Below are 13894 nucleotides of genomic sequence, written 5' to 3' on the forward strand. Positions count from 1 at the left end.
TTATCTGTTTTTATGCTTCACACAAGTTTGTTTTACTAGAGCCATTGAAATTAAAAGGAATTATGCAACCTCTCAGGGTGACTCAGCTCTATTCTGTAAATAAGTGGTGAAGATTCATGGTTTATATAATTCGTTTGGATACTGAATTGCTTAAACTTATTAAGCAGGAAGAAATGCGTTCACAAAAATATGTTGGAGGTTTCGTTTTTATAGCATGATTATAGAGACAAGATCCTCAAAACGGGAGAGGGATATAAAAGCACTCTTCTGATAAGAGAACTATTTAGGAAATGATATCCAGATAAGTTTACAAAGCTAAACAACATGTGGGACTTTCACATGACCCATATTATGAACCAGTTTGTTCCAAAGAATTTGTGTTCAGTATAAAACTGGCAAAGGCAAATTTAAAGAGGGGTATAGTTGACAATTTATGTGCATTGGTACTTCCCGAATGGAACAGTATTAATAATTAAAAGCCCTTTGTTGGGCTTGTATTTTGAAACCTTGCAATACTTTATCTAGTTTAGAAGGGCGATATTCATATTGTTGTACAGAAAGAAATTCCTGAGCTGTTCCCTGAAATCGAGGGTCATTTTGTCATTCCATTCTGAAGCACCAACTGCCTATGGCTTACTTTCATTTTGTTCTGCATAAAAAAGTGATTGATGTTACCAAAATGTGGCACATACTATATCTCACAAAGGAATCAAATGGTTACATCATAGTCTCTGCTACAATCGCAATGGGAGATCAGTGTCCAGCATTGCTAATGTATGCAAGTAAATCTTTTTGCACATATGTTTATATGTTAAGGGTACTGCAGTTTCCCAGAGGATTTTACTTTGAAATGGTGAAGTAACAGCCATCAAATGAATGAAAGGTCAAACTTAAACATTTAAGTAAAAACATTGTATATCAAATTGGATTTCCAAGAGGATAGTCCCCTAGCTGAGTTGTGGCACTAAAGTAAAAATACAATTAACACTGTGCAAAGAAGTCCTTGCTGATGAAGAGGAATGAGATAGTTACCTGAAAGAGAGGCCAAGGGTCTTTTAAATGCAGCTCTGAAGGCTGTATGCTACCATCGTTATGCAAAAGGAATGCCATGATTTGTTAAAACATGAAAGCGAAGGCTTAAAGCATTATGAACTTCAAAAATAAGATAACGATCAAAAACGTGGAGAATGGTGAAGAGAGTGGAGCGGGGCACCTCTGGCTGCCCTGAGCTGTAAAGCAATGCGTGCTGGTTTTAATCAAGCACTCACTCAGCACTTGGGTTGAGTTTAAAGCTGATGCACGAGTGGCTGCTGCTTTCCATTCCTTTAAAGTGTGTGGCCGCTGGATTGGCCTTCAGTCTGTTTGTTATTAGAGTTTTGTAATGAAGGAGCTGATTGATCGAAACACAACAGGAAATCAACCTTACAGAGAAGGTTTTTTTTTTTTTTGTTGTTGATTTTTTTTCAGTTTCTAATTAAAGCCAAATTAATAGGTTAGACACTAACAGGAGCACAAAATACAAGCTGGGTATAGAAAATGGAAAATCCAGTATTAATCAATGAAAATCTGTAACAGTTTGTTAACATGAATCTACATTACAGTGTAGCAGTTGGTAATGTGATGCTGAATAATGCATAAACGTTATCAACGTATTTGAATAAACTAGGTGAGTGCTGCTTTCCTATTATTATTATCATATTACAATGACCAAAAGCATGCTCTAAACAAGGCAGGCGGAAACTTGTAGTGATTTTATTTTATCAAAAGCAAACATGGTGCAGAAATGTTGGAAAGACTTACATACTGTACTGTAAGTGGAGATATGTTCAAAATCTTCCATCACGCGTCAAGACTTCACATAGTCGCAGAACAAACATTACTGTACATGATAAAAGCTTGAATCTTGTTTATGAGGTTGTATGCTTTTAGTTTATTATTATCTAGTAATGCCCAGCTGTTGCATGTACTGTATAAAGATGTTCATATTAGGAATTACACTGTTCAGAAAGACTCATACACATGAAACCAGCAATGCATTTTATTAAAAGAAAAAAAAAAAAACTAAATTGTGCACCTGTTGAATACAATACATACAAAAACAATATGCTGAAGGTTTCCAGTACGTCTGGTGATTCTTCTGTCAGTATAGATACTATACATGTAGTTCTGTTCAAGTTCTGCCAGTTTAATTCCAGTTCCATGCACAGTCGTTTTTACTGTGTCGTCATATTGATATGTTTACAAATAGCTACGGCATTACATTTATTCAGGATGCTCAGCATCTTAGATGTGTGGTTCTATGCTGTGCATCTATAACTATAAGTCTAAATGAAACAGGCAAAAATAATTCATCTTTCCAAAGGTCTGCATTACAATTGAATTTAATTAGTCCTTTCAATTGTATACTGAAATGGCCTCCCCTATAGAGATTATTATTATTATTATTATTATTATTATTATTATTATTATTATTGTGTGAATTATTCTTCATGTTACTATAAGCTACATGTATACACATTTATACTGGCAAGTAGCACTCATAAGTCTATAACATTATTATTATTATTATTATTATTATTATTATTATTATTATTATTATTATTATTTTATTTAGCAGACACTTTTATCCAAAGTGACTTACAGAAATTAAACAAAATATAAAAATAATAAAATAAACATTTTTAAATGTTTCTTATAAGAAGGAAAAATAAAATAGAAAAAAAGAATAATGATACACATAATGGCAGATGAAAAGACATAGCAGACATGTAAAAGCACATGAAGAATTATAAACATTTAAAACACACAGCTAACTAATTAATAAAATAACACAACACATAGCAACACAGAAACACCCCCGAGCAGCCAGTGTCCTTTCCCGTTGCTCTTACACGATTGCCGCACAGGCTGTTGCTCACACCAGGGGAAGGTGAATCAGCAGCAATCATTAATCGAAAGCAGCAGCGACAGGTGTGTGATGGACGCAGGTGAAAACAACAAAGTCCAGTGATGTGCTATGATTCGCAGAGAACACTTGCAATGGTGTTGTTATTGTTTGAATGAGAATTGAAAAGAAACCAAACAAAAACACTCTTTTTGCCACCTGTTATCAGCCCCAAAACAGCCAGTGTCCTTTCTATGTAATGACACACAGAGAACACTGTATTGTGGTAGATGAGCACCCATTTAGAATGGACATTCATATCCTATAGCTGGGAACTGTGTAGATAAATATATCATGGAGGAGTTTGTGTGCCTCAGTAAGGTCTCTTTTTCTAATTTGTTTATGGCTTACTCCCAGTTGTAAAGTGTTATTGATGGCATTACCTAATTGCTTCCCTGTAATTGCAGACTGTCAAAAGGAAAGGTGTGTTATTGTTCAGTAATTCAACATTTATAGCAGCACAGTGTGAACACTAGGCCTGCTTATTTTACATGAATGGCTAAACAATTTAAAATAGCAAAATGCAACATGGCATTTGAACAAGGCATCGTAATTGTGGTACCAGTTGCGTATTCATTCAAAACCACTGACATTTTGAAGGAAAATTTTGTTTACTTACATAGAGCGTGTACAGTAAGCTAAGAAAGAATACGTGGGGGAATTGCTGCAGTATTTTACATTAGGTTTATTTTTTTTAAGATAGAAAGTATAACAGTAAATCACAAATATTAAAATTTACTGCCCATTTTGTGTATTTTACCACATACAGAACTCAGTAAACTGAATATTAAAAATGTCCTCTAAGGTTTTAAAATCTACTTTACTACCCCCTTTTTTAAATTTTTTTTTAGCTTTGGTACCTTTTTCACTGCTGCCGGTTTCATTATGCAGTTGGACTTTTCATACAGAATCTTAAAAAAAAAAGGAACTTGTTAACTTTTCTAATACTTGGAGCCATTTCTTGATTGTTTTAGTTTGTGGATTGTTTGAGGAAGATAAGTGGCTTCTTTTATCATTCCTGTACAGAGCATTGTTTTGCCCTTTACATCTGTCACTATTACAACTGCAAGGTCAGCAATCTTATATATTATTTTGACCTCTGAATATTCCATCAAACACATGTGGGCCACTAGATATTGGCCTGTCACATTGAGAAAAAGAGAGAAAGCTTAGCTTGTTAGTAGTGATGTTGTCAAGGCTGTGACATATTAGGAGCTTTTCTGTGAGTGTCCTTGCTGTAACAGCGGGGTCTGCTAATGACTTGGGGCAGGTGTTATCAGCTTCAGAGAGACAGTAGAAGGCAATGTAGCAGCACTTTTTAACAAGAACAAAATTGTAGGATTTAGAAAAGTCGTAAAGGGATACTTTACTGCATATCAGTAATATTACATTTCTTACATGTTTAATATCCAATTATGTGTGTTTGGCATGGTTCTGTAATGCTGTTTTTTTAATTTTTGTGTTTTTAAGCTAATTATTTGCCATGCTGATTAGCTATTCCAGAAAAAACCTTCTGAAAAGACTTCTCATGGCTGATTATGGGGGAGTGAAGTGTGGAAACATACCAATGTTGCACAGGTTTCAGTGCAGAATGCTTCACCTATCGTTAAACAATGATATTTATGCTTTCTAACCCGGATTAGTTTGTAAGCATACTGTAGTGAATAATAATCAGAAATGATGAGAATCATACATCATATACACACACAATCATACAGAGCACACGTATTAAACAGTTAAGAAAAGAAATGTGTGTAAAATGTAGGTGCTATAAACTTAGAATCAGTTTAACTAAACAACATCAAGAGGGGCATGTACCTCTGTATAATTAGAAAAGCAGAAAACTTAAACATAGAAAAGCCAATGCAAAAGTAAAATGGTGAACCACATTTCATTCGATTCTTTGGGGGACAAATTTAGGTCAAAAATCAAAAGTATGCCTCTTTCAGGTATAGGTCCAACCTCTTCACAAAGCCAACAAGCTGTTCAGTATCACATCTTCCATGTATTTGAAATTGTGCTCATAGACTTATACAGTACCATCACATGTTGTTTACACAGGATACCAATATTCCCGGTGGTTACGCCCGCTGTGTTCAAACTGGTTCTGATTCAGGGAGAGATTGAGCTGTCTTGCATTCTAGCAGGAAGTGGTTGAGTCTATTTGGCTGATGCAAGGCATAGGGATTGCAGTTACTACAATGGCAATACATGGTGCTGTACATTGGGGCAATGGTAGTGATAGGGCTGCTACAGTGGTATGAGTTATGAATGATAAAATAAGAAGCAGCAATGCATGCTTCTAATCCATTGCAGCACCAGTGTTTTACTGCAATATGTGTTTCACATCAATTGGCCATAAAGAGCCTTATACTGTGGCTACAGTCGAGTTATTATAAAATATTTCTGTTATTTTTCAATGGTGGTTGGATGTCAAAGATTTACAACCATCAAATGAAGTAGCAGTTACATGGCTCGGACTGGCTTAATCACACAGTGGGATGGACAGAGAGGGAGTGTCCCTAAGTTCTATACAGAATCTTGTCCTTGTTTACACCTAGACGTGACATTCTTTGTCAAGCAGGAATGCTTTAAACCTTTCAAATGCATAGACTATAAAACTTCAAAACCCCTGCAGATTTTCAGATTTCAATTTCTTTTGTGAATGGTACCTTGAGGGTACTGCAAGAGTTTGCATTCCAGTATGCCCTGTTGGAAGAGGGAGATGAACTGTAGATTGAGAGGCAGTGCTTATACTGTACAGTACAGTAATCACAGGCTGGCTTCAAAGACAGTATTTTGCACGATAAGCCTATCAAGTAGTTTGTTACCTTGTGGCCCTCTTTATATTTGAGGATAAGGTTCCCAAACCCCCCCCCCTCCTCTGACCTATGCATTTTCTTTTTATAACTGCAAAAAAAGACCCCCAAAATGATGCCAAATTCCAGAGGTGGTAGTCTTTAAAAAGATAAAAAAATAATAATAATAATAATTAAGTTTGAAAAGATGCAGACCTAATCTAGGCCATAGGTTGGGAAGCTCAGAATATGCCAGCACACATTGCCTTTTTATTTGATTGATTGAGGTACAGTAATTATGTGCAAAACAGGGTGAATTATGACTTGATTCCAGGATTCTGGATTGGAAGGTTAATTTCCCAAGCCAATACTGTTGGGAGGTACAATGTAAGTAAAAATGTGTTTCTGATTAATGCTAGTCATATGATTTCACCATAGAAAATAGAACAGAATCAAGCCACTCACAATTGGCTGATTTCAGGTTTGGCCAGGTTATATCTTATAACTTGTCTTAATCAAAACTTGGCTGGGGTCCTGACTGACATAAACACATACTTCAGAAAAGCAGAAATATTTCCATTAGTATCCATATTTTTTTTTAATTGTTCCCTGGATTGATTTAGATAAGGCTAGGAACTTGCATCCTGTTGGGAGCTATGTAACATGGATCAACATTAAAGGCTGCACTTGCTTATCTGTCTGTAGTGGGAAAAATAACAGTGGGAAAACACAGAAAAGGTTTTAAACATACTGGAGAGACTGGAGGGCAATTGATGGGTGATGTTGTTGTCTGTGTATGGATTTATTCGTGATACTGACACAGAATTTTGTATTTGTCAAAAAATAGGAAATGGTCAAGTACAGTATTTCCACCAGACTTCAGATGAGCTCACAAGTTTGATTTCTTGCATTGCACAAGTTCCAGTTCAGAGATGCTTGTCGTTGTTTATCAAATGTCAGCCTCGCTAACTGGGCATAAATGTTATAATGCTCCACTTTATGATAGATTTTCAAGTACCTTTTATCAAAAAGTGCTCACCTTCATTGCAGGATCAGTGGAGAACTGTACTGTAGGCACTGTCCTTATTCTTTCTGTAAACTGGTAGTTTGCATTTTACAATAGACTGCACAGTGTTTCGAGTTATGCATCATGTACTGTACATACCCCTGCGTGTCTTGTTTCTCGTTCAAGTGTATCATTATTCATTGATGCACAATGGATTGCTCGACCCCAGCAGTAGACTTTGTGATTTTGCTCTTTCTGGAGGAGCTTTTGCAAATGTTGAAAATAATACAGTCAAGCAGTCTGTTCTTTATATACTCACAATACATAATTTACCCTGTTACAGTACATGTGGAATGCAATGGGTCTGGCGCTATACATGCTTTAGTTTCCATTTAAGGGAAAGTGAGCTGAAATTCCACCCGATGTGAGTGTTAATCTGAAGCCCCTGAGACCTGCCTCACAGCCTCTCCTTCCTTCAGTGTGAACACTTCAGAGGACGTGCTTCTCGCTGAGCTCACTCCGGCATTCAGTTCTTTTACAGCTTTTGTCTTGTAGCTTTGATTTGGAGAAGCTGCATAAGGTCTTAACTAACTGTAAGCCTTTATTAAAATACCTTTTTAAAGGATGGAGTCGTATTGAATACATTGCTGGCTTGCCAGCCTGGCTGCAAGTGCTTTTGCTTGATCCAGACTGTCCTGGCTAGGACTCAAAACCACAACCTCCGGCTCCCACCACCTAGGCTAACCACTAAATCATTTGATTGGTAAAATAATAAAGCTGAAATCATGATTCATTTACTGGCGAGTGCTGACTGGCATACTGTATAGGTTTGACTTTTCAAGGGAAATATTTCACGGGGAGATACAGTAGAAAGGGCAGTGTCAAGAATCTGCTGCTGAAAAGAGGGGGAATGCTTCTGGTAAAATATTCCTGTGTGATCAGAGAGTTCATTCCATGCAACGTCAAACCTTTTAAGCTTAGTTTCTGTTTTTATAAGACATTGGATTTATTTAGAGAGGCTGACCTAGCCAATGTACTAGACACAACTTGACCCCCGCATCCCAGAAGTGATGCAAATTACCAGTAAGAATATGAAATAGTAAAAACTAGCAACACTAGGAAACTCCCTACTCTGGAATGAAACGAAGATCTATGTTCTAGTAGCTTTCTCTAACAGGAAATAGCTGACAGGAGGAATGCTGGCTGTCTCCTCCAGCTGTCTTCATGGTGATCTGCAGGCAGACTAGAGCTCAGCGCTTGCTTGCCAGGCTTTTCAGACAACAGCTGTAAACAGTTGTCTGTTCTAGTGTCCCCCTTCGAGATCGTGTTATGATTTACACTATTATATGACTACTAATCATTCCAAATTGAAACGTATTTGCTGAATGCCCCTGTTTCTGTTTAATCGAGGTGTTACAGTGCCTGCTGGAGTGTAAATAAATCTGGAAAATACATGTAGAGTACTTTTAAACCTTGACTTTTCTTCCACTTTCCCACATTAGTTTGTTTGTATTCGTGTGGATCTGTTGTTTTTTTTATAGAAGCATTTGTGTAGATGGATTCCAGGCATTGCAATCTGCAGATTTAGAGCCCGATAAAAGATGACTGAGTTGATGAAAATACTGCTTTCCAAAAAGATGTATGATGTGGATGTTAGCCAGAAAAAGCTTCCATGTGTTTTTTTTTTTTTGTAAGGATTTTATGGAGCACTTTAAGGCAATAAAAATGTTTGCTATGTTTTAAATAACATGAAAAAATGTACTTGGAATTGATTTATGTATTCATTTTTGAAAATCCTACATTGATTCATGAAGAAATAAAAAACTTATATATATATATATATATATATATATATATATATATATATATATATATATATATATATATATATATATATATGATAAATATGTTGTATATCATAAATTCTGCACATATATACTCTACAACATGGATGTAATTATGTTCCTTAATTTCATGGTATCACTACTTCAGTACACTTTACAGTACTTGCAGCACTAGTGTACTAGTATAGCAGTCTATAACATACAGTGTTGTGTATAGATTTCAGAATATTCTACCCTCCTTGGAACACTTTTGGCTCTTCTTTTTTTTGTATCTCAAGGCAGCCGTACCCAGGCTGCTGTACCTCTGGAGGTACAATAAGGACTACAGTATTGTAGATCAAGCCTGTCAGAACACAAATCTACAAGAAACCCAAACTCCCATTTGTGTATTTAAAAGGTTTGTGTCATACTATTGTGTTTGGCATGGCAGTGAGCGACTGTCATTATAAACACATACAGCATTGCTTTACGGATTTGTTTTATGGTATGAAGACCAAACTCATTAGTAGGTGGCCCAGTGGATCTTGTTTCAAACTGCAAAAGAAAAATAAACCAAAAAAAAAAAAAAAAAAAATGTGATGAAAAAGGCTGTCCAGAAAACATAAACCATGAGAGTACAAAACAATGTTTTGACTAACTTATCTTCCCTAGAACTTGTTTGCATTCTGAGTTGCCCTTTCAGGTTATAAGGGGAAGGGCTCTCATAATATTTAGTTTAAGCTTTACGGGTTCTGAACATTGAAACCACAATTCTCCAGCGCAGCTTATAAAACTAATATCTGCAATAAAAACACAGTAAGCCATTTGCTAGGTACACACATTGATGGGGAAAAAGTAATCTTCCTGTAATGAACCAGGAGACTGACTCAATCTCTGTTAATCTTGGCAGCTGTTTCCAAACAATGTAGGAGACGCACACAAGTACTTTGCACTTACTGGAAAGGTGGCTTCCTCCTATTATATAGAAAATATGCATCTCCCTCCTCTATTGTTTAAAAGGAATACTGTATATTTACAGCATGTTTAACAGTGTAGGATTGATCTAGATACTCTACAGTGAGGCTCTTTCAGTCCATTCCAAACCACGAACTTGTTTCAAGGACCTTTAGTACTTAACTGAACACCTGCACTCAATTAAGCAATTAAACACCTGGTTGAAACATGGCTCTGGAAATCTCAAGTCAGCAAGTTAGCACAATGTTGAAGCAAAGTCCTCAGCCTCAAATGAGGATGTAAATGATTTATGTATATTAGCTGGTGTTATACAGTACATACTGTACTTGCATGCAGTTTTAGAGGCTTTTGCTAATTAAAGTTGGCTAACAAGACAACTGCTGGCTGTGTCAAGAGACAGTGTACAGTTAGTTCATTACAATCAGTTGTACTCTCGTTCTTCCAGGTGACCAGGAGCACTGAGGGCAGAGGTGACAATGACCGCCAACAAGAATGCCAAAGTGTCTCCCCGGGCAGGAGAGAATAAATCACAGCGGGACATCCCAGACAGGTTAGTGATGGGTGACCAGTGAGGGAGATGCTAATGAGATCTGCAATACAGGACTGGCTCTTAATAAGTACTGTAAGGCCGGTAAGGTCTCTACACCAAAATGCAATGTGTTCCATCTATTTATTTATTTATTTATTTATTTTTATATTGTATTTTGGTGTATTTTTGCCATTGAAATACTGTTATAACATATTTGGAAGGAAAACGGTTATTTCTGGTAATTTGTGCCATGGGCTGTAGAATATGTGTATTTACCAAACAGTTTATAAGAATCTGAGGACAAGCACATGCATGAATATGTTTGGCATTCAATACTGTATACTTTTTGTATACTTTCAACTACTGTGCAGTACCTGTCAGCTTTGTTGATCTTGTTATTAACCTGATCATGTGGCAGTTTTTGCTTTTAGGATTTGTTTGGGATTTCCATGAGGTTTTTTGTTTTTACTGTGTTCTCAATGTGGACTGTGGTTACAGTGTGAAATTCAGGTCAGTGAAACATTCAACTCATTTAAACTGGAAATACTCTATAAAGCATGTGATCGTGGCCCAATAAATACTGAGCTCCAGTGCTGTTAGTGCTTACATACGCCAATTACATTGACGGCAGAGTTTATAGCAGTGGCAGGTCAGAATTGAGTGTTGTCATTTTGTCACTGTTGTACTTGATTGCAGTTGCAAATGAAAGACCGTACTGCCTGTGGCACAGAGGTAATGGCAACGTGGTGTTGGAGTTAGTACTCATGGGGCACGGGGTATCAGATCTATATTACCACGTGCACTACACTGCATCTTGAATTACCCACAGGATCCATTAAAATCCTTTCCTTTCTATTAAAATCCTTTCCCTTCTGTTATCTTAGCTATTATCTAAATTGTCTTTGATTAATTAGAGTTGGGGTCAGAGTATTTTAGCCTGTACACCTTATGGTCAGTAAGTTTCAGTCTGGGGGACTGAAAGGATGCTAATGCAGTGAATAAGAAAACATTCATCTTTGAAGTGATTTAAGTTTTCTTAACATAAGTACAGACAGGCAGAGGAAAAGCTGAGCCTGGTTTTTGTTAGTGTTATTTAGCGTAGATTCAACATGTTTGTGTTCTATAGTAGTTAGTTGTATATTTGGATCAGAGTAACCCGGCTGAAATGTGTATCTTCAACTGTCTCCTACGCTGTTCCTTTTATCCTTTGGAGAGAATTACTGTTAATTGTGTAGGGTTGTAAAACTTCTTAAATCTGGAAGGGTAGGTTGTTGAAGGAGCAATTCCCACAGATGTTCTAAGTTGCACACTAGCAAAGTGACATACTGCGCATTTATCATGCACTTATCTTGAGATAAACTTCCAGTACAGCATTGCATATGCAACATTTATAATAATGTTATACTATATTCAATTCTCAACTGAGTGTAATTAGTTTTTTCTGTAACACACTTATCGTTATTGCTTTAAGTGGCTAAACACAGTACCATTTTCAATTCAAGTAATATTTCTGTCTTTCAGAAATGTAGTTTTGCTGTAGACAATATCCTTACCTACAGCTTCACTGCTTCTGTCTTTGGAAAGATACTGTAACACATTTTACTCTATTGCATGTATCACCGTAGCGAAGCTAGACTTTGAAATATGTATCCAAACCATTCCAAAGCTTTTGATAAGTTTGAACACGATTCTTTGTGTTTTCAGTCATTGGAGTGAAAGGGGGGAGTGTCCACATCCACTCTTCCCTGTTGCAACAGTTTTTTATTTAGCAAAATGAACTCCTTGCCCTATTGGGGGTTTTCATGTTCTCCCGTCGCTGTATTGGAGATCAAAAAGCGCTGCATATCAATGTATATCAGTGGCGGATTCATTATTATTATTATTATTATTATTACATTTAACACATGCTTAATTATATAGACGATTTTTTCATAAATATACTTAAACGTGATTACACTGAAGCGGGTTGGTGATTCTTGTCATGTAAAAACAAATCCTTCATAGTGAACAGAATCCTTAAGGCCCTGCATTGTGAATAACTATTTACTAAGCGCAGTGGTACAATAATAATAATAACAATAATGTAAATATGTTGACTCCTTTTAATTGATGAATAGAATGTTTCATACACATACATTTCTGCAGCAACAAAGTAATGTATTTTAAATATGGGATGCCAATAATATTTGTAATACTACTGCTAGTCCTACTACTAGCCAGGTTAATTTGGAGCAGGCGTGTGCTGTACCACCCCTCCCTTTGTTTTGCACTTTTAATTTGCAGTCCTTTGAAATCGGTCCTTTTTGTTAAATTAGTTAGTTGCCAGTCTTTGTTAGCACCCCATTTTGTTTAAGGGGTGCTAAACTGAATTTTTGTCCGCCTGCCATTGGGCAGCTGGTGCACCAGACTGTCACTCTGGGTGGGCGGTATAGTCCCCCTACTGGCACTAAATGGGACTACTACTACTACTACTACTAGTTATAATTAATCTGTGGATTTAAATTTGAAGCAACACAGTCACTAATTATTAGCTATACTGTTCTATGTTTTTAATAGTGTGGTTTCCAATTTTTCGACTGTAATTATTAAAGTCATTACTTGTTTTGTTACAGGTAGTGTTATGTACTGGGGGGAAGAGACCTAGGGATCACACAGTATATTTGTTAGTTGCTGAGTTTGCATTGTGAAATATTAATCTGTATTTCAATACTGAAAGAAAAACGAGTAAACGGAACAACTGTACTTGCTATCTTTTTATAGGTAAAAATCGTGTTTTGTCGTGTTGTTTGAGCTAGCGATACAATCGTATTCCTAACAGTAATATACCCTACCTTGGCCTTGATAACATTGAACTTCTTCTTGTCTAAATGCCAAACAATTGGGTTGTTTACCGATCCTGAGGTGAAATACTTATAACTGTCTGTATTTTTATATGCCTTTATCTGGGAATCTGTGTAGGGAGACGGGTCCTCTACTAAATAGATCCAGAAATCGACCAAGTCGAGGTCAGGGAATTCATTTTTCTGTAAGTGCTGTAAAAAGCACCGGCAGTGCACAATAAGGATCACAAACTCCTAGAATCTGACACTTACCTCTGTATCTTTTCAATTCCTGACACTGGAGGTGAAAAGTGTGTTCTGTGGCAAATAACTCACACTGTAGTGTAGAAGATGCCACGTTTGCACTAGCTGCCATTGTTGTTTTGACCTTCAGTTTGGCGCTGGGGTCACGCGGGTGAAAACCCTCAATAACAAATATTGCTCTTAAAAGGACTGTAAAACAGGATGCCCATCACTGTAAAGAGTAAATTGACTTCCTAGATTCTGGGTTCAGCCCTTTGTACCATCACTGTGGCTAGAGGACCCTTTCTCAGGGCGGAATGGTACATTTTTCGGGTGTGTTAATTGGACCTCTTTTGAAGTTATCTTTGATCTCTGCAACTTGAATCTCTTCCTCCCAGTCTGTTATCGGAGTCTGCAAACAGGAAATGGCCAGGGGCTGACATTCCCACAAACCTCTGCAGAAGCTTGGCTTTGATTGGCACTCTCTGCAGTGTATGTGTGGCCTGTTCCAGCTCCAGCCAAACGGTTGCTATCTCAGAGTTGGACATCTCCGAACGCACTCATTGACTTGCTTGTACTGGCCCACTGCTCTTTTTTTCTTTTTCTTTTTCTTTTTATTTGAGGGGTAAAGCCAATATATTATTCTGTGTGCTGAAGTGTGTTTCATGTTTTTATCTGTATGTGTACATACTGTATAGTATATACACCTACTGAGACTACCTTCTGTGCTGTTGCAACCTGGTATCAAAAGGGAAAC

The 13894-nt window shown here is 36.9% G+C and overlaps 1 protein-coding gene across 3 annotated transcripts in view; it reads left to right on the forward strand.

The window, feature by feature from the left end:
* Positions 1 to 13894, forward strand: part of LOC121294290 (DENN domain-containing protein 2B-like) — a 64501-nt gene that overhangs the window by 12976 nt on the left and 37631 nt on the right. For all 3 annotated transcript variants that reach the window (XM_041217863.1, XM_041217864.1, XM_041217862.1), the window contains one exon: positions 9992 to 10096. In XM_041217863.1, the coding sequence (XP_041073797.1) occupies positions 10023 to 10096 (74 nt within the window). In that variant the 5' untranslated portion in view covers positions 9992 to 10022. The remainder of the gene's footprint in view (positions 1 to 9991; positions 10097 to 13894) is intronic.

The sequence above is a fragment of the Polyodon spathula genome, chromosome 19 (genome assembly GCF_017654505.1).
Source record: "Polyodon spathula isolate WHYD16114869_AA chromosome 19, ASM1765450v1, whole genome shotgun sequence".
NCBI classification, from domain to species: domain Eukaryota; kingdom Metazoa; phylum Chordata; class Actinopteri; order Acipenseriformes; family Polyodontidae; genus Polyodon; species Polyodon spathula.